The sequence below is a fragment of the Chiloscyllium plagiosum genome, chromosome 38 (assembly GCF_004010195.1).
Source record: "Chiloscyllium plagiosum isolate BGI_BamShark_2017 chromosome 38, ASM401019v2, whole genome shotgun sequence".
In the NCBI taxonomy this organism is placed as follows: Eukaryota; Metazoa; Chordata; class Chondrichthyes; order Orectolobiformes; family Hemiscylliidae; genus Chiloscyllium; species Chiloscyllium plagiosum.
This window is the reverse complement of record NC_057747.1, coordinates 13,753,992-13,780,720: the sequence shown is the minus strand read 5'-3', so window position 1 is coordinate 13,780,720 and position 26,729 is coordinate 13,753,992. Positions and strand designations below refer to the sequence as shown.

At 40.6% G+C, this 26,729-nt stretch overlaps 2 protein-coding genes across 4 annotated transcripts; both read right to left on the bottom strand.

Annotated features, from left to right (window-relative positions):
* Positions 1-667: 667 nt before the first annotated feature.
* On the bottom strand, positions 668-12,899 carry LOC122541847 (dual specificity phosphatase 29-like). 3 transcript variants are annotated; one of them, XM_043678900.1, is made up of 4 exons: positions 12,819-12,899; positions 9,812-10,041; positions 7,517-7,737; positions 668-4,917 (listed from the first exon to the last, which is right to left on the bottom strand). In XM_043678900.1, exons 2-4 carry the CDS (start codon positions 9,988-9,990, stop codon positions 4,676-4,678), a joined length of 642 nt encoding a protein of 213 aa, XP_043534835.1. In that variant the 5' UTR covers positions 9,991-10,041; positions 12,819-12,899; the 3' UTR covers positions 668-4,675. The 3 variants fall into 3 exon arrangements, with proteins under 3 accessions (XP_043534835.1, XP_043534834.1, XP_043534837.1); XM_043678899.1 differs by having other exon boundaries at positions 12,791-12,893; XM_043678902.1 differs by lacking the exon at positions 12,819-12,899 and adding an exon at positions 10,518-10,536.
* Positions 12,900-14,123: 1,224 nt separating this feature from the next.
* dusp13a (dual specificity phosphatase 13a) lies at positions 14,124-26,409 on the bottom strand. Its single transcript, XM_043678906.1, has 4 exons — positions 26,301-26,409; positions 22,119-22,272; positions 19,086-19,306; positions 14,124-14,711 (listed from the first exon to the last, which is right to left on the bottom strand). Exons 2-4 carry the CDS (start codon positions 22,268-22,270, stop codon positions 14,512-14,514), a joined length of 573 nt encoding a protein of 190 aa, XP_043534841.1. The 5' UTR covers positions 22,271-22,272; positions 26,301-26,409; the 3' UTR covers positions 14,124-14,511.
* Between the last annotated feature and the right edge of the window lie 320 nt (positions 26,410-26,729).

The window sequence follows — 26,729 nt, the reverse complement described above, 5'->3', positions numbered from 1 at the left end:
TAGAAATTAAGTGAAGTCGATGTTGATGCTGTGAAGGGTCCCAAGGTTGAAAAGGAGGTGTTCTTCCTCCAGTTGGTGGGTGGCTTGGATTTGGTGGTGGCGGAGGCCCTGAACTTGCATGCCCTTGGGGAGTGGGACAGGGAGTTGTTTAGAGACTCATTGAGATCCTTGTTGAGAGAGTAGGAGAGCTTCTTTAGGTAGGCATCATTGGAAGAGGCTTAGCAGTAAGGTTCAACTCCCCCTCCCACTTTTCAATTATACAGGCTACCAAAGCAAGTTATAAACTGATTTATTCTATTCACCGAGGGGATCCCAGATCCACTCTTTAAACTTAATGGGTTAAACTTGGTGGATTTGAGAAGCTCTTATTATTTTTATATTCACTTAGATCTCCAACTGAGTTAGACTGGTCTGTCTGTAAAAGTTAATGAACTGATCTCTCCTATGTATTTGTACCAATGACAAAATAATTCTGAAAGAGGTTTTCGCACAAGACTTCAATCAATATTTCACCACGAGCAAGAGGAATTGAGGGTATATGTCTTTCAGATGAATTAGTTGCACAAAAGCCATGTACAGGGTTACCAAGTGATGTTTATTCAAAACAAATTTCCCTTCCCTTTTGGGATTGTAAAATATTTAAATTAACAACTGCAAGTTCCTTTAGTTTGCGTATGAAATGATAAGTTGTTACAAATTTTTTAAACTTCTGTGTCATTTGATTAATCAAAAGCAACTTTTAATTCTGTTCAATTATCGTATTAGAGCATTAGTGACACTGGCATTGCTTTTCACAGCCAGCACACTTTTTTTTTCCCCAGAGATGTGGTCAGTTGAGAGTGAGTTCACTAAAAGCTATCTATCAAGTGCATTGTATGTCACAATGGCCATCTCCCTGATATTTTTCCCTTTTTTTTTAATGCAGGAGCCTGAAGGTCTGCTTATAAGGCCTTTCTGTCCAACATTTGAGGTTTTACCAAAGAGGATGTGATCTAGGAAGATAAGGATTTTTATATGTCCACATTACATTCTTGCTCAACCAAGAAAGGCTGATAGATCTAAATAAATATTTTACCCCATCAGCCTGAATAATTTGTTTTATCATGCTCTAGGTACTTTGAAAGTGATTCCCAACAAACATGTACATGCAAACACACCCAATGTTTTGAGGCAAACTCGCCTCCTATTAATGGGAATATGCCCAAGGAATGTAATTATATCAGAGGTGACAGGACTCCATCCCTTTCAGAGATATGCTCCAAATAAGCTGAGGCAGTAAACTTAAACTGCTGTAACGTACTAACAGCTTATAGGCACTTTGATGAAGCTGGATAATAGTTAACCATGGTTGTGTGTAGGCAATATGCTGGTTGAACACATTGGTTTAGTATAGCAAAAGCATATAATTTCTCCCATGCCATTGTCTCAACCTGCTTGGTGGTGATGATGAGACTTCAGCCAGTCACAGTCATGAAAGCAGAAATCCTGGGCCTTAGACATTCTCTGAGGCAGATGGGAGATAGTAATGCTCTCAATTTAGAGGAACAACATCAAGTATTCTGTTGGAGCTGGCACTTGCTTAAAGACCAACCAATCATAGGTATGATCTTTCTTCTTGTTGACTGATTTGTAAATGTTGGCCTGGCCAGTTTCCCTCCAGAAAGTTAAGCTCCCTTAAATCTCTGTACCCACCATTCTACTTGCTGACCAATGTTAGCTCATGATCCTCCATGTTCTTGCTCTGTCTTAATTCAACTCCTCCAGTTCTCTGAGATGTCTGTGCTACTCCAATTTTTTCATAGTCTTGTTGATCACTTTATTAGACAGCTAGCAATTTACTTTTAAGCCCTTGTAATGAGATAATATTAGAGCTTTAAAATAATTATAGGGAAGGGAATGTTTAGGAGAGGGATACATAGAGTTACAAAGCAAAATGATTTGGCAATATTGGAGGGCAATTGAGTGGAACAGGGAGGGAGAGAATGCACAAGCTTTTTTTTAAAAAAAGGAAACTGCATCAAAGGAGGGGAAATAGTAAAAAGGTGAAATTAATGACTGTTCAAATGTGTGTTAAATTTGGAACAATATAAATGAATTAATGGTACAAATAGAGGTTAGTGCATATGACCTATCCATTGCACCAGCATTGTTACAAGGATGTCAAAGTTAGAACTAAATATTCAGAGTATGTGACTTTGAAAGAAACAGATGATGGAGTGGCTTTGTTAGTACAAGATGGAATAACTCATGTAGCAAGAAATGAATTTGGATTGAATGAGGTAGAAACCATGTGAATGGAGGTAAGAAATAATAATGGGTAGAATATACTGGTGAGAATAGTCTACAGACTCCCTATAGCATTTGTTCTTTGGGACAGAGAATAAAGTGGGAGATAATAAAGACATTTTTAAAAAGCTGGTATCTTAATCCTGGCTTGAAGATAATGACCAATATTTAAGATGTTTAATAACTCATAGCAAACGTATATCCCAGTGAGGACAAAGGATTCTAAGAAGGGGATAAACCAACCATGATTAACCATGAAAGTTAAGGATATTACCAAATTGAATTGAAAGACACACCAGATGGTAAAAATTAGTGGTAAATCCGAGGATAGGGAAAATTTTAATAACCCACAAAAGGTGACCAGAAGTTTAACAAAGAGGGAAGAAATAAGCTGTGAGGGCAAACTGGCAAGTAACATTTCAAACTTCTTTAAATATATAAAAAGGAAGAGATAGACCAAAGTGAACATATGTCCCTTGGAGAATGAGGCAACTGGTTTATTAATGGGGAACAAGGAAGTGGTAGGAGAGTTGAATAAATGCTTTGCTTCAGTCTTCACTAATAGCATTCCAAAAACATTACATAATCAAGGAGCTAAACGTGGGAGGGGAAATAAGTGCAATAACTGTCCCTGGAGAAAAAGTACTAGGGAAACTAATAGGGCTAAAGACCAATGAGTCTCCTGGGCCTGTTGGGATGTGTTGAGGACTTTAAAATAACTACAGAGAAAGTAAGTGCACTGGTAGTAATCTTCCAAGAACCCTGGAAAGTCCCAGAAGATTGGAAAACAGCCAATGTAATGTATTTATTTTAAAAAGGAAGGAGATAAAAAGCGGGTAACTATACACCAGTTATCTTCATATCTGGCACTAAGAAATGCTAGAGTCCATTATAAAGCAGGTAATAGAGTGTTTTGAAACATATAACACAACTAAGCAGAGTTAGCAGAACTTCATGAAGGGGAAATCGTGCATGACACACATTTATGAAAGTTCTTTGAGGAAGTAACAAGCAGGATACATAAAGGGGAGCCTGTAAATGTAATATAATTGGATTTCCAAAAGGCATTTGACAAGGTATTGTATGTCATGCTACTTAATAAGACAAGTCCATGGATTAGAGGATTAGATAACTAATAGAAAACAGAGAGTTGGGCTAAAAGGGGCATTTTCAGGATGGCAACCTGCAATTAGTGGAGTGTGACAGGAATCATTGCTTGGGTCACACCATTTACAACATATATTCATTACTTGGATAACTGAAGGGAGTGCACTATTGGCAAATTTATGAATGACACCAAAAATAGGTGGGAGGCAAAGAACAAGGATGACACTCAACCTGTCTATATTCCTCTGTAGACCATGTGAGTGAGCAAAATCTGGCAGATGGAATAATGTGGAAAAATGTGAGCTTAGGCTCTTTGGCAGAAAGAATAGAGCAGGATATTATTTAAATGGAGAAAAATTGCAGAAAGGCGCAGCAAAGAGCAATTTGGGAGATACTTTGCATAAATCACTAAATGCTAACAGGCAAGTTTAGTGGGTAATTAGACATACAAATGGACTGTTGACTTTTATAAAATAGGGGTGGTCTTGCTAAACCTATACAAGGCAGTCATCAGACCACACTTTGAATACTGCAAACAGTTTTGGTCCCTTTATCTAAGCAAAGATAGCTGCCTCCATTGCCAGTATTAGAGAATGTTGATCCCAGGTATGGAGTCATTTTCCTGTGAGGTGAGGTTGAGTAGGTTGGGGTTATTGGAGTTTAGATGAATGAGAGGTGATCTTATTGAAATCTCTTAGATTCTTAGGGGGCGTTGACAGGCAGAGAGTTTGGGAGAATCTAGGACCACAGAGCATAATATCAAAGTAAGGGGTCACCCGTTTAACATAGAAATTGAGGAGGAACTTTATTCTCAGAGTTTAGTGATTCTGGATTTCTTTACAGCAGAGGGTTGTCGAGGCTGGGTTGTCAAGTATATTTGCTGTTGAGATAGATTGTTAATCAGTAAGAGAATCAAGGGTTGTAGGTTGCAAGAACGTGAATTTGAGAATTATTCGAATGAGATTGATCAATCTCATTGAAATGTGGAGCAGACTTGATGGGATAAAATGGCCGAGGCCTACTTCTGTTCACACACTTTGTGGTCTGAGTAAGAACATCCACATCTGGATCACATCACATTTTTTTTGTTGCGGTTTCCATAAAATTCATTCATATTATTAGATAGTATAAACCTTTGGGACAATGGGATGCCATATCAGAAAGTAGTATGTGGTTAATTTATTAAAACTTTGCATATCAGAACATACCAAAACTATATTTACAGCTGATTGTGGTTTTCTATATCAAAATGTTATATTATCTGTGTATAATAAAAGAATTGTTAACCAGTTTCTTTTCCATCACTTGTGTTGATGTCATTATTTGCAATACTTCTATCCATCGCCAGTTCTATATCAAGTGCTCTCAGTTGCTTCAGAAAGCCACGATTTGGTAAAATACACCGGTGTTTTATTACTTGTTGAACTGCATCCACCACTGTCATATTTTTGTAGATCATCAGATAAGCCAGGACAAGTGTTGCTGATCGGCTCCGCCCCCTTGCACAATGGACTAACAGCTTAGCTGTAAAAGCAGAGCAACATGTATTATGGAATGAGTTGGTCCACTTTATTGCAAGTTAGGAGGATCACTTCTGGAATATCAGAGTCACTAGACTACATGCAACAAAAAAAATCCTAAACAAGAAGAGTTGGAAATATAGACGAACTAGATATTTTTCTAGGTATCCAAACACGACAAAGAATTTTTATGACCGCTTTTAAACATGCTAATTTTGAAGATAATATGAAATTACTGCTGCTTTCTCTGCACATGCTGCCTTCTCCATTGAGTGCTTCCAACAGTTTCTGTTTTTATTTCAGATTGTTGGTATCTGCAGTATTTTAGTTTGATGCAAAGCACTTTGGGAACGTAGTTGGTCTTGCACTGATCCCAGGCCAAAATTGAACTTTCTGAATAATCTTGAATGAATAATTATCTAAAACACATACTCTGTGAGGGGAAAGCCCTTGATTGAAAGAAGAAAACAGCAAAATGTAATGAAATGTCACATATCCCTATGGTATGTTTCTTAGAGAATAAAATGCTGGCAAAACTAATTTTAAATTGAACTTAAAACTCAATCTAAAATATAATGCTGTGTAAACATTCATTTGAAACCCAGTGATCTGGAAGGAAATGCAGTCTTTAAAACAAAACATGTTTACATACCTTAACCTTAAAATTTCTGTTTGTGCACCTACATCTGATGGAAGATATTGCGAATGTCTGAACATCAGTGAAACACCTACAATTGTAACTTGGAACTGAAGACCTTTTGAAATATCTTTCACCAGTGGTAATTCTGCTGTACTTATTGCTGCTATTAATAATCATGTTCTACTTCAGGTTTTTAGTGATGTGTGTGAGCGTCATATTTTCTGCAATAGATTGCTAACTAAGCTCGCCACTGAGGGGGTATCATTTGCAAATGGAAGCTTGTAAAAAAACCATTTAATGACTATTATTTATAGCCTGACTAATTTTGTGAACCTTAATGGAGTAATGTTACACAGAGTTGAAACACATCAGATTAAAACTATCGAACTAACACAGGGCTTTGAGTTACGTCGAACATTATTACTGAAGAATGCTGCTCAAGATTTTAATCCAGGACAACTAATACCTCCTTACATAACTCTGGCATGAAAATTGAACCTAATTTTAGAATCAACTCAAAACTATTTTATTGCGGTCTCAATATGGTATTCTTGAGTTTTGCCAAGTCCTGTTTGAGGAGTTTGTTAAACGCAAGATTAAAATTGTGCAGAACAGAAACTGGTGTTGCCACTCCCTTGCTCTTACCTATTACCCTACAAAACATTCCTTTTCAAACAGCAACCCAATTCCCAAGTGAAGTTATTGTGTATCTGTGGAACCAGCCAATACTGATTATTGGTTGTGGTAGAGTGCTGCCAGTAATCCTTTTGAAACTGGGCCCAGGGGCCTGTTTAATGCTTTATCTTAACAAAAAGAAACACTTGGCTCAACAACCATTTCCTCAACAGCAATAAGTGCACAATGATTTAGCTATTTAGACATAGCTACCAAGACCATCAAGAGGCAGGATGATGTGTCTGACACATCAGGATCGAGCATTAGACTCCTTATGTCTCCACCCAAAATGGTATGACACCATAAGATTGGTTAAGTCTCATGCAGCACCCAACACTAACGCTTACAGAGCCATGACCTTACACAACAGAAGCTACCTTTGAGCCAATCTCTTCCAATTCAGAAGAACTTTCTTCATTGAAAAGTAATCTCATCTTAACTCAGTTTCTTTTGCCAATATCTGTCCATTCCTATTATTGGTAACAACTTCTTTGATCATTTGTACACCACTGCTAAGTGAATATGGACATAGGCTGTAGTGATTCCAGAAGGCAGTTCACCACCATCTTCTCAAGCGCAACTAGGGATGGGCAATAAATGGGGTCCCAGACAGTGACACCCATGTATCAAGAGTGAAGAAAGAAAGTCTAATCTTAATCTTCATGGCTCAATGGAGAACAATCCCAGTTTCTCTACTTGTCACAACAAACAAATAAAAGAAACACAGATGTTAAATGCTTACACTCTTTTCTACCTGTGAAAGATTAGCTTCTTCTTGGCAAGAAATAATTCCTAGAACTCTGAAAGTTCAGAATAGACATAACACAATGGGCAGGATACCCTTAAGGAACACTAAAAAGGCAGTTTTTTTTAATATGTTTAGAGCACCATATATGAAAAATGTAATTTTAAGCCATATTTAAGGTATATCAATCAACCTTTTAAACTTGTTTGAAAACAATTACTTTTGTAATTTTGTTACTTTTGAGTCATCTTTGGTTGTAGATTCATAAAAGTTGTTAGTGGCGAGTAATTGATGGGAGAAAGTGGGGACCACAGATGCTGGAGATCAGAGTTGAGATTGTGGTGCTGGAAAAGCACAGCAGACAAGGCAGCATCCAAGGAACAGGAGAATCGATGTTTCAGGCATAAGCCCTTCGATTCTCTTGGTCCTCGGATGCTGTGCTTTTCCGGCACCACATTCTCAGCAATTGTGGGAGCACATTCCTGCATCTCTGTGGGATTTTAGCCTGTAGTGATATTGGTTAGAGTGTGCATTATGACTTACCCCCTGGTGTGCTTAGTGCATTGTCAATATATTGGGCAGCTGGATAGAAGAATTCACTTAAATTAAACATTGGCACATCTTCAGCCTCCACACCATAATAATCGATAGGCATATTCCTATAGTATTCATCTCCTGTGTCCACATTCCAGCGACCATGGGCTGCATTTAGTATATGAGTGAAACCCATCTTTTCGACCATATACCGATCTAATGCTGTTACTCTATAATAAAATATATAAGGTATGTTAATTCAGTTGACTTGCAAAATGCTCAGTTAACGGCAAGTATTCATACTTTGAAAATATGTTTCTCTTCACTCCAGCAAAGTTTTGGAGAATACATTATCTTCACTTTCTTGACCATTTCTTCTGGACATACCATCTGGGCATGTGTGTGGTTGTCCTCAAATCCCTGCTAGTGTCACTCCATAACTAATCAAGAGCATATGCAGAGAGCAACCAAATCTTATTCCGCTTACATCAGGAGCTGCTTCATTTACATTCTGTACCTTCTTACTAGTCCCATCAAAATGCTCAAAGTCAAGGTGCTTTTATGCCCAAAATTAATTTTCTTTTTGGAAAGTATTACATTTTGGGGACAAAGCAGTGTTTTTTACAGAAAAGAATAAACAGTTGTCAGGGCAGTAAATGGATAGATCTTTCAAATGGTTAGGACAAACCCAAAGGAATAAGTGCCCTCTCCTGCTGTACTTTGCAATTCTATTAAATGATGGGATTCTTCAGATTTATATTTAATCAGCAGAATATAGATCATTCTTACAATTGGTTCCTAAATTGATTCAATGTTCTGCATTTCACTCTATATTTCCTCTGAATACTCTTAATAAGGTGTGGGATCATTTTTAGTCACGTAAAAGCTCTATCCAATTTTTTTTTTAAATAGTTAGTTGGATATGGCTTCTGATCATTTCAAAACAGATTTATATTTTTGAGATTCAACTTGACACTTCCTACAGAACAAAGGCACAAAATTACCAAGAGACTATGTAAGCATCCTTTCGCAATCAGTGGAGGAGCTAATGACTGTCATCAATGCTGGGATATTTGTGATTATCCAGATATAACAGTGAGATTGTGCTTCAAGGAATGTTGTGTATCCAGAGAGTTGGAATCTAGGTTTTAAATCTGTTCTTACCCGAGAGTAGTGACTGCATATTTTTGTTCTGTGTTATACATGTTGTAATGCGTTATACATGTTGAAGGTCAGTTGGCAGGACCAGGACAGATTGTCTGCATGCATTTAGCATGTTGTAAGCAAGTGAAATGTGCTTTGCAGGAGGTGTCTAGCCAACAACGAGTACAGAGAGCAAGGCATGAGTTCCCACAGGGAACAGCCATGTAAATCGTTTAAAAAAGAAGATTGTGGACGAGAATAAGAAAGGTAACAGAAAACCTGAAGTGTTGGAGAGGTATCATTAGCAATCTTTGCTGGTGCCTAGTTATATCATGTGACTGTCCACTTTGATAGGGACTAAATTTTGCTTTATACACGTACTTTCATTTCTTTTTTTGCACGAAGAACTGCAGAAGCTAAACATTAGCCCTGAAATCTGTATGTTTTCTCACATGCCAATCTATCCATTCCTACTCCACCTCTAACTTCCATACCATTACCTCTTCTTATGATAACTGATTCCTTTAATTAATCATCTAGTTCTTTTTAAAAGAATTTAGATTGAACTTTAACAGTAGCTTATGATACTAAACTATATGCAAGGCATGTTTTTCTAATTTTCCCATTTAGTTCTAAAGAATCTTTAACAATTTCTTATCATGCCATGTCTGTAGTAGAATATATTAGATTCCCTACCATGTGGAAACAGGCCTTTCGGCCCAACAAGTCCACACCAATCCTCCGAAGAGTAACCCACCCAGACCCATTTCCCTTTGAATTATGCATCTAACACTATGGGCAATTTAGCATGGCCAATTCACCTGATCTGTAGATCTTTGGAGGAAACTGGAGCACCCAGAGGGGATATATGTAGATGCCAGGCGAATGTGCAAACTCCACACAGACAGTCGCCCGAGGCTGGAATCAAACCTGGGACCCTGGTGCTGTGAGACAGTAGTGCTAACCACTGAGCCACTGTGCTGCACCCAGTGTTCACTCTGGCCCATTTAAATGTTAGGATTTAAGTTGTATAATTTACAAAGGTTTGTAATAGTGAAGATTATTCTATTTTAGTCTCTTAGTACAAGACAGATGTTATATAAAATTTATATTTTATACAGCCTTAGTCTAGTTGGATTTTACAGTACAATTTGAACTTACTCATCTCCTATGTAAATATCTGGCCAAACTTCGTTAACATGAGCAAATTTTGCAGTGCCTTTCCAAAAGAGTCGCTCCAGTTCAAATGCCCCTGGAGTAACATAATCATCATCAGGATCCACTTTCACAGCTGCATAGGCATTTTTCTTCTTCCAGGTCCCTGTACCTCCAGAGGACATGCTGTCACTGTAATGTTCCTGATGGAGCAAACTACTCAAAGTATCACTGACCTGTGTGTTGGATACAACAAAGTGTTTAGAAATGTTAGAATGATAGACTGAAAATCTGATTTCTTGAAAGGGCCAGCTACCACCAAATGGCATTATTATTTAAAATTATTTCTGTAATTACAGTACTGATTGTAAAGAAGGTTTCTAATAGGATTACACAATTAGTGTATTTATCAATCTCAGGATAGACTTCCTCTGTGTAATAAGGTTAAGGAGAATACATTGAATATTTCCTTATGTAAAGAACACAAGGAGAAACTGACCCTGCAATTCACATCCTGTATTTGTCTTCAAAAGGCTCTTGTTTACATCTTGTTAAACAATCTGTGAATCATTCTCATAATATTCCTTCAAGAAGCACAACAATGTTTAAGTAATATAAACAAGATATAATGTGTTACTCAAACTGTGTTTTATTAATTTAACTCCCTTTACTGTTGTATACACCTCAGAGTTCATTGAGATAGAGAACAAACCTGAAAGCTCTGCTCTCCAACACAAAGTGGGACCAGATGACCAAACTTTTGCCATTGGTCTACTTCAATTGGTCATGAAGACATGTGAGACAGAGTCCTACCGTGACTGCACTTCAAACCAAGCAGAAAAGGGTCAGAGAGTCATTCTTCCATTGATTGGCACTACAGCTGAACTGAGATCACACCACACAAACAGCTGATAGCATCAGCCTTTGCTCACTGTCCACTTTGAGCAGGAACTTGATGGTGTGATCTAGGTTTGCAATTTGCAGTACTGAGGGAGTGCTGAATTGTCAAAAGTACTGCCCTTTTATGTGACAGTGAATCAAAATCCTTTCAAGCTGACAATGAGAGACTCTGAGGCTTATTGATTATTTCAACATCCTTGCCTAAACTGACATCTGTAAACAGTTATCTCAGTGCTCCAGTGGGGTAATTGTGGTGATGTTTCTGTGCTTGCCAATGGAAGTACTTGATGGCTGTAAAGAGTTTTGGGATGTCCCATGTTTGCAATGTCTTTGTTTTGTTTCTTTCTATTCTTCCATTGGATCAGTGCCTCCAAACTAGCTTGCCTTTGCATGATAGGTTGACATGGATTTAAGAAAGGAACATCATAATTAACAAAGGTGTTTGAGTTTTTTGAGGATGTATCTAGCAGAACAGACAAGAGGGAACCAATGGATGTGGTATGCTTAGATTTTCAGAATGCTTTTGATAAAGTCTCACATAAAAAAGTTGGTCAAGAAAATACATGGGATTTGGAAGAATATCCTACCATGGATTGATAAATAGTAATGGACAGAAAAAAAGAGTAGGACTGAACAGGTCATTTTCCAGTGGCATGTTGTGCTGGGTCAAAGGTGAGAGGTTGTCTCATCCAAATTAATAAAGTTCCTGAAAGGATTGACAGCCTAGATGAAGGAAGGATGTTTCATCTGGCAGAAGGTTGGCATCAGAAAGGACACAGCGTCTCAGAATAAGGGACCATTTAGGACTGAGATGAAGAAGAATTTCTTCCGAGGATGGTGAATCTTTGGAGTTCTCGAATGGGCTGGTGAGCCTCAGTCATTGAATATGTTCAAGACCTGGGATCTCAACTGTTTACAGTTTATAATCAATTATTTTGATGAAGGACTTGAAAGTATGATTGCTAAATTTGCTGCTAATAGGTAAGGTAGGAAAGGAAGTTATGAAGAGGATGTGAGAAGGCTCTGATAAAGGAATATAGGAAGTTCAAGTGGAAACAGAATATTTAGAAAATAATCTAGCTTTTAAATCACAAACCATTTTTCAAAATTCAATATTCATCAGTCCTTTGCAGATTGTCACTTCCACTGAAATGTGACTAAAACTGAAAATCCACTTAAAGTTGAGCAATGCAAAGTCAAGCTAGTTGGAAGTACTGATCACCAAATGGAAGAATAGAAAGAAACAAAACAAAGTCCCTGGGACAGCCATTGAGTACTTCCAATGTACAGTCATTGAGGTTGGCAAGCATAGAAGCAACACCACAAACACCCCACTGGAGCACTGAGATAACTGTTTACAGATGTCAGTTTAGGGAAGGATGTGGAGTAAACCATTATGCCTCAGACTCTCTCATTGTCAGCTGGAAAGGCATTTGGGATTTTGATTTACTGTCACATCTAAAAGGCAGTACTTTTGACAATTCAGCACTCCCTCAGTACTGCAACAAAGTACAAACCTAGATCACGCCATTAAGTTTTTACTCAAAGTGGACAGTGAGTCAAGGCTGATGCTGTTAGCTGTTTATGTGCTGTGATCTCAATTCAGCTAATCCTACCACTATTTTCTAACTATCTGTCATCAAATTTTGTGTTATAGATTCTAGCATTTTCCATGGGAGCTTGTTATGGGAAAAACATGGAGAAAGTGAAGCTTTTTCATTTTACAAAAGATCTAACTGAAGTTTTAAAATAAGGTGAGTTTCAAATTTCAAGCTCTATATTAAAAAGTTTTGTCTTGTCCCTTGACCACTCTTAAGTGACACTGTGTTCTTATTCTGTAACCCATGTCTACATAAAGCAATCAGCATTAATGAAATGTCACTTATGATTTTGAAACATTGAAGCACAATATTTGTTTAAAATTAAATATGAAAAGAATGCACTCAACAGATTTTAGCTAATAGCTAATGATGGCAATTTGATTTCGTTAAAATTTAAAACTGGACAAAATAAGATGAAGAATATGGTTTCAATGAAATATGTGTTAGAAAATAGGCAAAAATAATATCTGTCACAGTTACTTACAGATCGTACACAGTGAGATTAGGCAGACCTGAGGTAAGGCCGAAGACCAATATAGAATCAAAGTTCTTCTCTCCTTCTATCGCTTTCATCCTCTGTTCCTCGATCTCTCTCGCCTCTGTATATTTAGTTTGGGTGTTGCTAACTTTGACCTTCGCCTGAGCCTGGGCTCTAAGCCGAGGCAGGGTCACCATTGCACAGGTGGTTAGCCTATTTTTAACTGGAGCCTGAAATCCTAACCTTGGGCCCACATTCCAGCTCTGAATGCAGGCAGGAAGCCATAGGCTAATCATCCTAGACATGTAGAAGAGTGGTCAATGTGTAATGTAGCCTGAGGAATCACAGGAAATACATAGCGCAAAGGGTAGCCATTCAAACCCCATTCCCATGTTAGCTCTAAAGCCTCAGGGCTCCTCATCATGTGTGGGATGCACAGGTGTATGGCCCAGACTCCAATTCCTGGCACTGAGTGAGGCTCTATGTCCGTCTGATGCTGGCTCTGAATGTCCTAAGATTTTGACGGAACAAGGCCAGATGATATAGTGGGACTTGGGGACGATGGGGGAGTGGAGCCATCTTCTTCCAGGGGCTGTGGACCTAGCAGCCACTCTGAACCCCTGTGCAACTGCTTCTTTCTGAGAAGCAGTGGGTGACCTGCATGGGATCTCTCCGTCGTGTTCCCACAAATGCAACAGGACAGTGACTATGCAAGATCTCCACAATTCATTTCATCCCCACCCCCATGCTGGGATGAGTGCTGCAGCCCGGGCAGTAGGATTCAGGAAGGTAGCTGGCTTCTCCCAGGTGCCATCGACCATAAACAGGTGGCACTTAGAGGGCTAGGCCTTACTGCTGTGGGAATCCAGTAAGTCACAGCATTGTTAATGTACTGGTGCTTCCTGAAGGCGATGTGCCTATTATCCAGTAAGTAACAGCATTGTTAATGTACTGGTGCTTCCTGAAGGCGATGTCCCACAGCTCCTACATCCTGGAGCACTCCTGTGTACCTGATGCATTTGAGAATGAGGATGCCTTACAAGGCTGGTGACTGGATAGCAAGCATTACCCACTGTGACCAGGGCTCATGCTACCCCCTGACTGATAGAGAGCGCAGGTTAATGCTACCGAAGCCTCTACCAGGGCCATGGTGGAGTTGGACAGTAATGCTGCAGAAGATGTGATTGAATGGGTGCAGGGGCTGGGTTATAGTCAGGACAGTGTGCGCACATTGACTGCTGCATCTCCTACGTTGCCACAGTGATTACACTTCAAAAAAGTATGCCATTGGCTGCACAAAGCTCTGAGACTCTTTGGTCATAAAAGGTGCTACAGAAAGCAAGTTTTTGTTTCTTTATTAATTCTCCAAGACATCATAACAAGGATGACAGCCTTGGATGCAATAAACCACTAATTTCTAAACTCTTTATTTCATTCCATCATTGCACAGGAACTATGGTTGAATTCACAGAATCCCGACCATTGTTACTACATTTCCTTTTAGTACACAAGTGATAAAAACAGTGTTCTTTGGTGCCAATAAAGCTGTGTTAACCCATTAAACAACAGACAATCATCTCTCATGTATCCAAGAAGATGCTGAACTAAGTTGAAAGCATAAAGTTCATAAAATCCCCATCTACTTTCAGTGTATTATTTTCCATTGAGATATTTTGTAAATGAAGCCTTGTCATGAGGTCACCACGTGTCAAGCATTCAAGGTCCAATCATCCTCTCCTTTCTTTCATTAGGGCTCTGTCAAGTTCTTGGAGTTGGGAGAGGAAACCATTGTTGGGCGAGATATTCCGATGAGCACTCACTGTTTTAATCGCGTCAGCCAGAGTCATCTTTTCACAGATCATTAAATACGCAAGGACTAGGGTGGCTGCTCGGCTGATTCCCATAGCACAATGGACAAACACTTTACCTGCAAAGGAGATAAATACTGGTAACAGCACAGAATGTCCCTAGTTTGCTGTATGTAGGAGTAACTGAGATTACCTATGACTTGAGATTGTTACACCACACTGTCATATAATGATCAATGTTTAGTGGATCCTACTGAAGACTCTCTTTCAATTATTTTTTATAGTGTTAATAGACAAAGGGAATCTGAATGGTACAATGATGCTGATCAGGGTTTGCATCAAGCCCACAATCTTTAATTTTCTCTGTGAATCCTGAATGATGTCAGCTTGTACTGTCTCAATCCAGTTGCAATTTATCATAGGCTCATGTCATTGTCTGGGCAATTAGGGATGGGCATTAAGGGCTAACCTAGTCAGAGATACCCACATCTCATGAACAGATTTAAAACAATACTATGACAGTGAATGGATTACCTCACTCACTGGTCACAGGAAGAGTTGGTCTTAAACATGAAAATGTTCCAGTGATGTAATAATGTATACTTTTAATTTGGGTTGTATTTGCTTTTAGGGTCAGTACACAAATGGAATGAATACAGTGTAGCTGGTCCCAACACCCTTTATCAGATAATGGGGAGGTGATGGTCTAGTGGTTTTATCATTAGAGTATTAATCCAGAGGCTCCTGTAATGTTCTGGGGACCCAGCTTTCTAACTCAGCGTCTCTCGTCAGTGAGTCCATTTTGGATGAAAAGAATGATACAATCATTCCTGAAGAAGGGCTCATGCCCGAAACGTCAATTTTCCTGCTCCTTGGATGCTGCCTGACCTGCTGCGCTTTTCCAGCAACACATTTTCAGCTCTGATCTCCAGCATCTGCAGTCCTCACTTTCTCCTGATACAATCACTCAGTCTACATTTGACAAGATTTCACATTCAAGGATAGATTAACAAATGAATAACCTTTCAGAGAGTCATAGTTACACAGCATGGAAACAGACCCTTCGGTCCAACTTGTCCATGCTGATCAGTTTTCCCAAATTAAACTAGTCCCCTTTGTCTGTGTTTGGCCCATTCCTTTCCATTCAGCCCTAAATGTTTCCTATTCATGTATCTGTCTAAATGTCTTTTCAATGTTGTGACTGTACCTTCATCTACACTTCCTCTGGCAGTTCATTCCACACATGAACCACCCTCTGTGTGAAAATGTTGCCCCTCAAGTCCCTTTTACATCTTTCTCCTCTCACCTTAAAAATATGCCCTCTTGATTTGAACTCCATCATCCTACGGAAAAGACCTTGACTATTCACCTTATAAGGTTACCCCTCAACCTCTTATGCTGCAGGAAAAACTGTCCCAGCCCCTCCAGCCTCTCCTTAAAACTCAAACCATGTAGTCTCTGTAATGGCCTTGTAAATCTTTTCTGCTCCCTTTCAAAAGTAATGGGGTACTTTCTGTAGCAGGGTGACCAAAACTGTACGCAGTACTCCAAAAATGGCCTCAATGTACAGCTGTAACGTGACATCCTAACTCCTAGACTCAAGGCTCTGACCATTGAGGCAAGTGTTCCAAATGCCTTCTTCACCACTCTGTCCAGCTATGTACCTAAACCCCTAGATCTCTCTGTTGGACAACACTCCCCAAGGCCCTACCATTAATTGTGTAAGTCCTGCCTTGGTTTGTCGGATCAAAATGCAATACCTCACATTTATCTAAATTAAAAACCATCTGCCACTCCTCAGCCCATTGGCCAAACTGGTCAAGATCCCATTATACTCTAAGATAATCTTCTTCACTGTTCATGGTGCCACCAATTTTGGTGTCATCTGCAAGCTTACTAACCATGCTTCCTACATTCTCATCCCAATCACTATATAAATGACAAACAACAGTGGACCCAGCACCAATCTCTGCAGAACACCCCTGGTCACAGGACTCCAGTCCTAAAAAACAACCCTCTTCCACCACCCTCTGTCTCCTACAATCAAGCCAATGTATCCAGTTGGCTAGCTCTCCCTGGATCCTATGTGATCTAAGTTAAACTAGAATCGATGGGTATCGGGGCAAACTCTCCCACTGGTTGGTTGAAGAGCAGCAGGTCCTGACAAGCCAAACAGATTACCTCAGCAAATTAGATGTATAGGGACCATTGAACTGCCTTCCTGGTCTTTCCCTTACCTATAACATCATTGTGTGTGTGTGTGTGTGTGTCGGGGAGTATTTTGTAAAGGGATTAGAACTTTCATTAGTAGAGTAATATATCAATGATTCATAACCTGGAGCTAGAAACAATTCATTGCAATAAATAGTAATTCTTGCTAAGTACTGGTCTGTGCTTCCTATCAACCTGGGTCTAACAGGCAGGTAAGTTGTGAAATTTTGCATACTTTTCTGAAGTCTAACTTCTATGACAATTCTGGGAATTGCTGGCCTCATTTTCTACCTGCTAACACAGTAAGCTGTACCAAATGAAGTTCGTCCTTTTCAGTGGTGCTACATATGCTAATATTCAAGATCTAATGAAGTACAACAGGGTTTTTTTAGATTAGAGTAGATTACTTACAGTGTGGAAACAGGCCCTTCGGCCCAACAAGTCCACACCGCCCCGTCGAAGCGCAACCCACCCATACCCCTACATTTACCCCTTACCTAACACTACGGCCAATTTAGCATGGCCAATTCACCTGACCTGCACATCTTTGGATGGTGGGAGGAAACCGGAGCACCCAGAGGAAACCCACGCAGACACGGGGAGAACGTGCAAACTCCACACAGTCAGTCGCCCGAGGCGGGAATTGAACTCGGGTCTCTGGCGCTGTGAGGCAGCAGTGCTAACCACTGTGCTACCGTGCCGCCCAGACACTTATTGGAAAAGGATAACAAATATCATCCAATGGCCTTGGAAACCACACAAATAAACAGTTTAGTTAAAAGTTTCCAAAACATTGGTGCAAGTAGAGGCTATAAGTATAGACATGTATTTATCCAAATTTTTAAAGGAAATCCAACACAAAGGACATTCTGACAAAAGTTTGCCCATGGAGTGTTACGTGGATAATTGTTCTCTTTGGGACAATGTACATTTGACTGGTTGTTGACTATCTGGGCAGGACAACTGGGGTTTGCATTTCCCATTTGATATGGTCTTTAAAAGGACTCTGACACACAGACGATCTGTTTCAGATAAATGCAGCCTTTGTCTGAAGAAGGGTCACTGGACCCAAAATGTTAACTCTGATTTCTCTCCACAGATGCTGCCAGACCTGCTGAGTTTTTCCAGCAATTTCTATTTTTGACTGGGAACAATTGTCTGGATAAGTATTCCAGTGGGAGAAAGTGAGGACTGCAGATGCTGGAGATCAGAGCTGAAAAATGTGTTGCTGGAAAAACATTTCGAGCATAAGCCCTTCTTCAGGAATGAGGAGGTGTGCCAATCAGGCTAAGAGAAAAGATGGGGAGGAGGGACTTGGGGAGATTTCTCCACCTTCCTCTTTTCCCCTCCCCCCACTTTTTCTCAGTCCCAATCTTCGGACTCAGCACCGCCTTCTTGACCTGCAATCTTCTTCCTGACCTCTCCGCCCCCAACCCCTCTCCGGCCTATCATCCTCACCTTAACCTCCTTCCACCTATTGCATTCCCAACGCCTCTCCCCCAAGTCCCTCCTCCCTACCTTTTAGCTTAGCCTGCTTGGCACACCTTCCTCATTCCTGAAGAAGGGCTTATGCTCGAAACATCGATTCTCCTGCTCCTTTGATGCTGCCTGACCTGCTGCGCTTTTCCAGCAACACATTTTTTTAGCTAAGTATTCCAGTGGGCTACATTCACAGCTGCACTAAAGAATCAGGACTTGTGTAACACACCACAAACACAGAGAGCTCTCAGTCTGCTCATACCCAGTAAAATTCCAACTTGGTTCCAGATATGAAAAGGACCACTTCTTCCAAGGGACCTAAAATATTCCCTCTTTTTTTATTTATCCCACTGCATTGGGGCATGGATAGGGTAAATAGGCAAACTCTTTTCCCTGGGGTCAGGGAGTCCAGAACTAGAGGGCATAGATTTAGGGTAAGAGGGGAAAGATATAAAAGAGACCTAAGGGGCAACTTTTTCACGCAGAGGGTGGTACGTGTATGGAATGAGCTGCCAGAGGATGTGGTGGAGGCTGGTACAATTGCAACATTTAAGAGGCATTTGGATAAGTATATGAATAGGAAGGGTTTGGAGGGATATGGGCCGGGTACTGGCAGGTGGGACTAGATTGGGTTGGGATATCTGGTCGGCATGGACAGGTTGGACCGAAGGGTCTGTTTCCATGCTGTACATCTCTATGACTCTATTTGGAAATATGATGAAATCTGTAAGGCAGCTAGGGAAGCAACCACTTGAAACGATAGACGTGACTTTATTTTCAAATTACCTTGGACATTCACTTACCACCAAGTGTGTTTAGTCCAGCTCTGATGAATTTAGCAGCTGGGTAAAAGAAAGGACTAAGATTGAAGTTTGGGTCATCAAATGCCTCTACTCCATAGTAATGTATTCCCATGTCCTTATAATATGTGGCTCCAGTGTTAATATTGTACTTCCCATCAGCAGCATTGAGGACATGTGTAATCCTCAGTCTCCTTAGGGTTCCCTTGTCTCGAGCAGTCCACCTGGAGAACATTAAATAATTATTTAAAGCTGGCTACAGCATCTGGTTATGGCAATGATGATTGGAAATTTCACTGCCCTCACATGCACACAGACATTAACCCAAAATTTGCTGAAACAGGCCACCTCACAGCTCATGTCTCAGTGCAGATCACCAGTTGAGTCTCCACTTCCAGCCCTGATACTGACAGAGGTCTCCGGTAGGGTCTTGATGTTCAGATTCTCATTGTTCATAGTCATGGAGAGCCAATACTAATCACTGCCACCACCCCACACATGCACTGAGAGAACAATGTACTTGCCTTGTCTTCTACTGATAAACTAGTCTACTTTACCACCTTTTTTTAGCAAAGGTCCACACCCATTTAAGGCAGCCCTGAATATTGGGTGAAAGTGAGGACTGCAATTGCTGGAGCTTAGAGTCAAGATTAGAGTGGTTCTGGAAAAGCACAGCAGGTCAGGCAACATCTGAGGAGCAGGAAAATCGATGATTCAGGCAGGAGCCGTTCATCAGGATGGGCTTTTCCAGCACCACTCTAACCTTAGCCCTGAATATTGCCTGAGCCAATACAGTGGTAGATGTGCTTTAAGCCCATAGTTTCTGTAGAACATGGTACCAACTCCATGCACCTGAGCTAAAATGAAGTTATAAAATGAAAATAATATAGAGTCATAGAGATGTACAGCATGGAAACAGACCCTTTGGTCCAACCCGTCCATGCCGACCAGATATCCCAACCCAATCTAGTCCCACCTGCCAGTACCCGGCCCATATGCCTCCAAACGCTTCCTATTCATATACCCATCCAAATGCCTCTTAAATGTTGCAATTGTACCAGCCTCCACCACTTCCTCTGGCAGCTCATTCCATATTCGTAACACTCACTGCGTAAAAATGTTGTCCCGTAGGTCTTTCTACTCTCACCCTAAATCTATGCCCTCTAGTTCTAGACTCCCCGACCCCAGGGAAAAGAGTTTGCCTATTTACCCTATCCATGACCCTCATAATTTTGTAAACAACTATAAGGTCACCCCTCAGCCTCCGATGCTTCAGGGAAAACAGCCGCAGTCTGTTCAGCCTCTTCCTATAGCTCAAATCCTCCTGCAAGTATCCGTAACACTTCAATGAACATTTATACTATTCTGGTGAGTAGCTAGAGTGAACTGATTGCTTACTTGTCCACGACCACTAACCACGAGTTTCAGTTTTAACAGATAAAGGTTGTGTGGGTACTTTAACAGATGAAGGTTGTGTGGGTACTTTAATAGATGAAGGGTGTGTGGGTACTTTAACAGATGAAGGTTGTGTGGGTGCTTTAACAGATGAAGGTTGTGTGGGTACTTTAACAGATGAAGGTTGTGTGGGTACTTTAACAGATGAAGGTTGTGTGGGTACTTTAATAGATGAAGGTTGTGTGGGTACTTTAATAGATGAAGGTTGTGTGGGTACTTTAATAGATGAAGGTTGTGTGGGTACTTTAATAGATGAAGGTTGTGTGGGTACTTTAATAGATGAAGGTTGTGTGGGTACTTTAATAGATGAAGGTTGTGTGGGTACTTTAATAGATGAAGGTTGTGTGGGTACTTTAATAGATGAAGGTTGTGTGGGTACTTTAATAGATGAAGGTTGTGTGGGTACTTTAATAGATGAAGGTTGTGTGGGTACTTTAATAGATGAAGGTTGTGTGGGTACTTTAATAGATGAAGGTTGTGTGGGTACTTTAATAGATGAAGGTTGTGTGGGTACTTTAATAGATGAAGGTTGTGTGGGTACTTTAATAGATGAAGGTTGTGTGGGTACTTTAATAGATGAAGGTTGTGTGGGTACTTTAATAGATGAAGGTTGTGTGGGTACTTTAATAGATGAAGGTTGTGTGGGTACTTTAATAGATGAAGGTTGTGTGGGTACTTTAATAGATGAAGGTTGTGTGGGTGCTTTAACAGATGAAGGTTGTGTGGGTGCTTTAACAGATGAAGGTTGTGTGGGTACTTTAACAGATGAAGGGTGTGTGGGTACTTTAACAGTTGAAGGTTGTGTGGGTACTTTAACAGATGAAGTGTGTGTGGGTACTTTAACAGATGAAGGTTGTGTGGGTACTTTAACAGATGAAGGTTGTGTGGGTGCTTTAATAGATGACGGTTGTGTGGGTACTTTAACAGATGAAGGTTGTGTGGGTACTTTAAATAGTCACCTAAAGTGTGGTGGAGAAAGGTCAATGTGTTCAAAAGGAAGTTAGACTGTTATTGAAAAGGAACTAAGTGCAGGGTTACAGAGCAAAGGAGAATGACACTAAGTGGGACATTCATTCAAATACAGCACAGTCACAGTGGACCAAATGGCCTCCTTGTGCCCTGTGATAATTCTGTGATTCTGTTAAAGCTAGTGAGAGCTTGATCATTACATTCAGCCTTAACCTGCCACTGGAGACAACAATGACATAAGGCCTCCAGCCTGGGAGGCAGGTTTCAACCCTCCTATATTGGGGCCCGGAGGAGCACAATGCTGACCCTACAGGGAATGACACCTGCCCCAGTCTCCTAACACCCCCAGCTCTCACCTTTCTGTCCGTAGTCCCTGCTATGCAGCAACTACCTACAATCACTGAGAGGCTTGGGCCACCCCATTAACCCTTGTTGGTAATTTAATGTCAATGAGTCCAAATGGTTGAAATCATCAGACTGTCTGTTGAATAAGAAATAAACTCACTGGAGCCTATTCCCACTGGCTTACTGCTCTTTTTTAAAACCCACCCTCCATTTTACAATGCAACAAAGGCTGTTAGTTGAGTAATTTTTTTCAGGCAGTGTTCTTACGCATCTCCCAGGTGTAGGTTTGGCCAAACATGATCCACATGGCCACTTCCTCCTGGTTTGGTCCACAGAAGCCGGTTGAGCTCTGATATAGTCGGAGGCTCATATTCCTTCTTCCTCCGTGTTAAACCAGACCGTGATACAAGTGTGTCCATTTCTGAAACGCAAGGTTTATTATGATTATTCTTTTTAGAAGTTGTACATATGTGTTGCTATCAACTCTTCTTTTCACTGTTTTTAAAGCATAATGATTGTATTCAGGCTAGAAACTGATTGAGTCAGTTGAGTCAGTTTGAGAGAACTCGTATTTTTAACTTACTATAATTTGTTTTAAATTTGCTGTGCAAATTCTGCGACAGATGTGTCACTGCAGAATCAGACTCTCAGTTTTCTTATTGATGCATCCCCTTGATTAAGGCTAAATAGTCAGGGTGTTAAATATTTTGGGCTAAAGTTTTGGGAGTCCTTTGCTGACAGTCTGTGGATATTTACCATTCATCCTTTGGATATCCCACACTGTGTGAACATTGTAAAACCCAGGGATATAAGGGGCTGGATTTTAAAATCTCAAAATCTGCTGGTGAGTTTGAAGGCATGAGTGGGAAGTGGCTTACTAAATGCAGCATATGGCCTGCCCAAAAGTAGAAATCGCTGGAGAAACTCATCAGGTCTGGCCGCATTTGTGGAGAGAAAAATTAGAGTTAATATTTCGAGTTCAGTGATTCTTCTTCAGAACTGGGTCTGCTCACTCTGACATCTTCCCTTTTACTGAGGGGTGGAGGCACTGAGATCCTCCCTGGAGCTTAAGAGACCCTGAAGTCGAAAATTACTGGCCTTGAGCCAACTTCCTCTATTATTTTATCTGCCTAGTGGGATAGCCTGACAGATTTTACTGGTTGAAAGAAGAACAGGGAGTAGGGCCTTCCTCTGGTAGGTTGTCTGCTTCCATTGAAGTCAAACTCCCCACCCCCAACGCCCAGTGTTTCTTATCTATTAGCTTCAGTGTAACTTCCATAACGTCCACCTCGTTGGGATCTGGCTGTAATCCTAGCAGTGACCACCGTACTGTTAGGGCACTACCAACTATGGCAAAGGTAATTCCTATTCCACTGCGTGCTAGTGTTGTGTGACCAGAGTAACACTCATCCTGGTTTTGAATTGACTTTGTTAATTAGCAAGCAGTAATTAGTAAAACATTTTATTTGCCCTTTTCTAAGTTCACAATTGTGCACCAATTCTGCTTTATCAATTCTCCGACCCTATCAGGTCTGGCTTCTGTCATAAGACAGAACATAAAGACAAGAGTTAGCCATTGAGCTGGTTTTGCCACTTCCTAATATAAACAGCTGACCTACACCTAATCTCTATTCCCACATCTTTGTTTCGTAACCTTTGATTCCTGTATCTAACATATATCCACCAATCTTGGTCTTGGAAATTCAGTTCACTCAGCATCCTTCCTCGCCTTTTGGGGGACAGAGTTCCAGATTTCCATTGCTTTTTGTATCAAAAATACTTTTCCTAATATCAGTCCACAGTGACCTTGATTTTATTTTGAGATCGTGTCATCTTAGTCTGTGGCAGGAGCTATAGTTGTGCTGTACCCAACTGGTCGGTGGCTCAAGTATTAGCACTGCTGCCTCACAGCACCAGGGATCTGGGTTCAATTCCACCCTCAGGCGACAGTGTGGAGTTTGCACATTCTCCCTGTATCTGTGTGGGTTTCCTCCAGGTGCTCTGTTTTCCTCCCACAGTCCAAAGATGTGCAGGCTAGGAGAATTGGCCATGCTAAATTGCCCATAGTGTCCAGGGGTGTGAAGGTGGGGTGGATCAGCTGTGATAAATGCAGGGTTATGGAGATAGGATCAGGAGCTGAGTCTGGGTGGAATGCTCTTCAGACAGTCGGTGTGGACTCAATGGGCCGAATGGCCTGTTTCCACACTGTAGGGATTCTAAGATTCTACCCTAAAACGCTCTCACCACACAGAGGCTTCTCTCTCCACTGGAGCAAGTCTTGACCCAAAGGATTTTTCACATCTTTTAATACCTTACTGCCTTATTTATATGGACAATGATCCAGCTTCTGACATAGTATTTGATTCATGCAGGCCAGCAGAAAAGTCTGCATCAAGTTCCTTTATTTCAGCCTGAGCTCTATTTCTTTCATGTTTTTCCTCTTTCTCAGTCATTCACACCCACAAATGGAAAAAAGAGACAAGCTGGGATACAAGGTATTCCATCATGTCTGCCATTGTTGCCCTACTATTGGGTAGCAGTAATGGTAATTAAAGCATAATGAGGTCAAATCCATTTGTCTTGACCTTTCACTACCTTGAAGATCAATGAGGACATGAACCTATAGCCTTATGTTTAGATCCTTTGTGTGAACAAGGTTCCCCAGTTCTTAATGAATTAAACTATCAATATCAGATTATTTAGTTCATGCAACGTTTGTTATTAAAGTACATTCATTATTGTGGAAACCGTTGAACAGAACTTTAACAAGAAAAATCAAAGAACTGCAGATGTTGGAAGTCAGAAACAAAAACAAAAATTGTTGGAAAAACTCAGCAGGTCAGCAGTTTTAACATTTCGGCTCCAGGTCCTGAAGAAGGGTCACTGGACCCGAAACATTAACTCAGCTTTCTCTCCACAGATGTGGCCAGACCTGCTGGGTTTTTGTTTTTGAACAGACATTTAATGTTGTTTGGCGGCATGGTGGCTCAGTGGTTAGCACTGCTGCCTCACAGCACCAGGATCCCAGGTTTGATTCCAGCCTCGGGTGACCGTGTGGAGTTTGCACGTTCTCCCCGTGTCTGCGTGGGTTTCCTCCGGGTCCTCCGGTTTCCTCCCACAGTCAGGTCAGGTGAATTGGCCATGCTAAATTGCCCATAGTGTTAGGTGCATTAGTCAGGGGGAAATAGGACTGGATGGTTTACTCTTCGGAGGGTCGGTGTGGACTTGTTGGACCGAAGGGTCTGTTTCCACACTGTAGGGAATCTAATCTTGTTCTCCAAGAAGCATCTCTTGCTGGATATGGTACCCTAATAGTTGAGTTGCTCTGTCTGCAAATATGAATCCTCTTGATGGAACACCTTCATTGAAAGCTGGGCAGGTACTTGTCAGAACAGAACATCTAGGAGAAAGTGAGGACTGCAGATGCTGGAGATCAGAGCCTGAAGAAGGGCTTATGCCCGAAACATCAATTCTCCTGCTCCTTTGATGCTGCCTGACCGCTGCGCTTTTCCAGCAACACATTTTTAAGAACAGAACATCTACCCATCATCAGAGAAGACCAAGAGTGTAACTTCAGAGATGCATCCTCAAACTACATTGCAAAATTTCTTAACTACAACTGGCTTCTATTTACTGCGTGTTCAACTTTTCAAGCCAATACATGTAACTGTAGTCAGTTGCAGCAATCCCCATCCTTACTTTATTCCACACGTATAAAATAAACCCACCACTAGGAATCAATGCTCATTTTTCCAGGCCTTTCCATTGAGTAAAGTTTGAGCAATATTAAAATGTATCAAAGGAGAATTTGTGGAAACCTTACCAGTTATCTGTCTATTAATAAAGTTTACCAAACTGACTACTTGATTATATCAGTCATTTTCTTTAAACTCTATCATGCATTTAGGGTGGTTAAACAGCTAATAAAATTACTGAAATATTGGAGTTACTTTCTTCTCTGCCTGCAGATATGTTCTGTGTTTATTTGGTTGAATATGCAGACATTAACTTTTATATTACTTCTTGTCCAGTGAACTATCATCCGTTGATGGCCCAATTATGTCTAGACGTCCATGAGATAGAAATCTGTATTCTAATGCCTTGTGATAGCCCATCATTACATTAAACCATGCACCACTCAGCGTTTACTAACTTACTTTCTTTTTTTTGTAGTGCCACACGTTAACTGCCAGATTTGACCATTTAGCAACAATGACTGTCTATCAAAAGATAATTTAACTCATTGCCTGTTAAGAGCAATAACAAGGAGCAGCCTTTGGCCAAACTTGGAAAAGATGAACTGTACTTAGATTCCTAGCTGCAGACTATCAAACGTTTGTTCGAGTAAATATAACTGTCAGCTTCTGAACCATTCCTCTGAGCCAACAAAAACTGTTAAGCTGATATGAGCATTGTCTCTCTCCCCATTATGCAGTTTGTGGAACTTACCGTCTTTAATTCTTACTGTGAATTTGTTTCACGGCTCTTCCTTCCTGTCCCTACTCCATTCCCCAGTTACTAAGCGATGCTCTGTGCCCTTCTCCCCTATCAGCAAAACATATGACTCGGTGTCTGTGTGCAATGTCACCTCCTAAACCGCGCAACTTCTCAGATTGCTGCCAGATGTCAGCCTGGGTTACTGCCAGAAAGGGTGGCCAATGGCTGATTACCCCAGGCTGGCAAGTACTGGGGAGATTTAACAATTCCCTCCCATTGCATTTCTTCAAAGTTCCATTATGTTAGAAGATGGGGAGAAAAAAAGTGTTAGAAAAACTTTCTTCATGGATCACACAGAGGCAGAAGAGATACCTCATTTTCATAATAAAGGCACAACAAACAACTGACAGAATGATATTCTTTATTCTGTTATGTTGTGAG

Bases quoted from the DNA above. Each gene is read 5' to 3' on its own strand.
- LOC122541847 (XM_043678900.1), bottom strand. From the start codon at position 9,990: ATGTCCTCTGGAGGTACAGGGACCTGGAAGAAGAAAAATGCCTATGCA. The intron at 7,738-9,811 runs GTAAGTTCAAAT...ATTTTATTATAG, and splicing joins GATATTTACATAGGAGATGA to AGTAACAGCATTAGATCGGT. The intron at 4,918-7,516 runs GTAAGTCATAAT...CTGCTTTTACAG, and splicing joins TGCACTAAGCACACCAGGGG to CTAAGCTGTTAGTCCATTGT.
- dusp13a (XM_043678906.1), bottom strand. From the start codon at position 22,270: ATGGACACACTTGTATCACGGTCTGGTTTAACACGGAGGAAGAAGGAA. The intron at 19,307-22,118 runs GTAAGAACACTG...AATGTTCTCCAG, and splicing joins AACCTACACCTGGGAGATGC to GTGGACTGCTCGAGACAAGG. The intron at 14,712-19,085 runs GTAAGTGAATGT...TCTCCTTTGCAG, and splicing joins TGGACTAAACACACTTGGTG to GTAAAGTGTTTGTCCATTGT.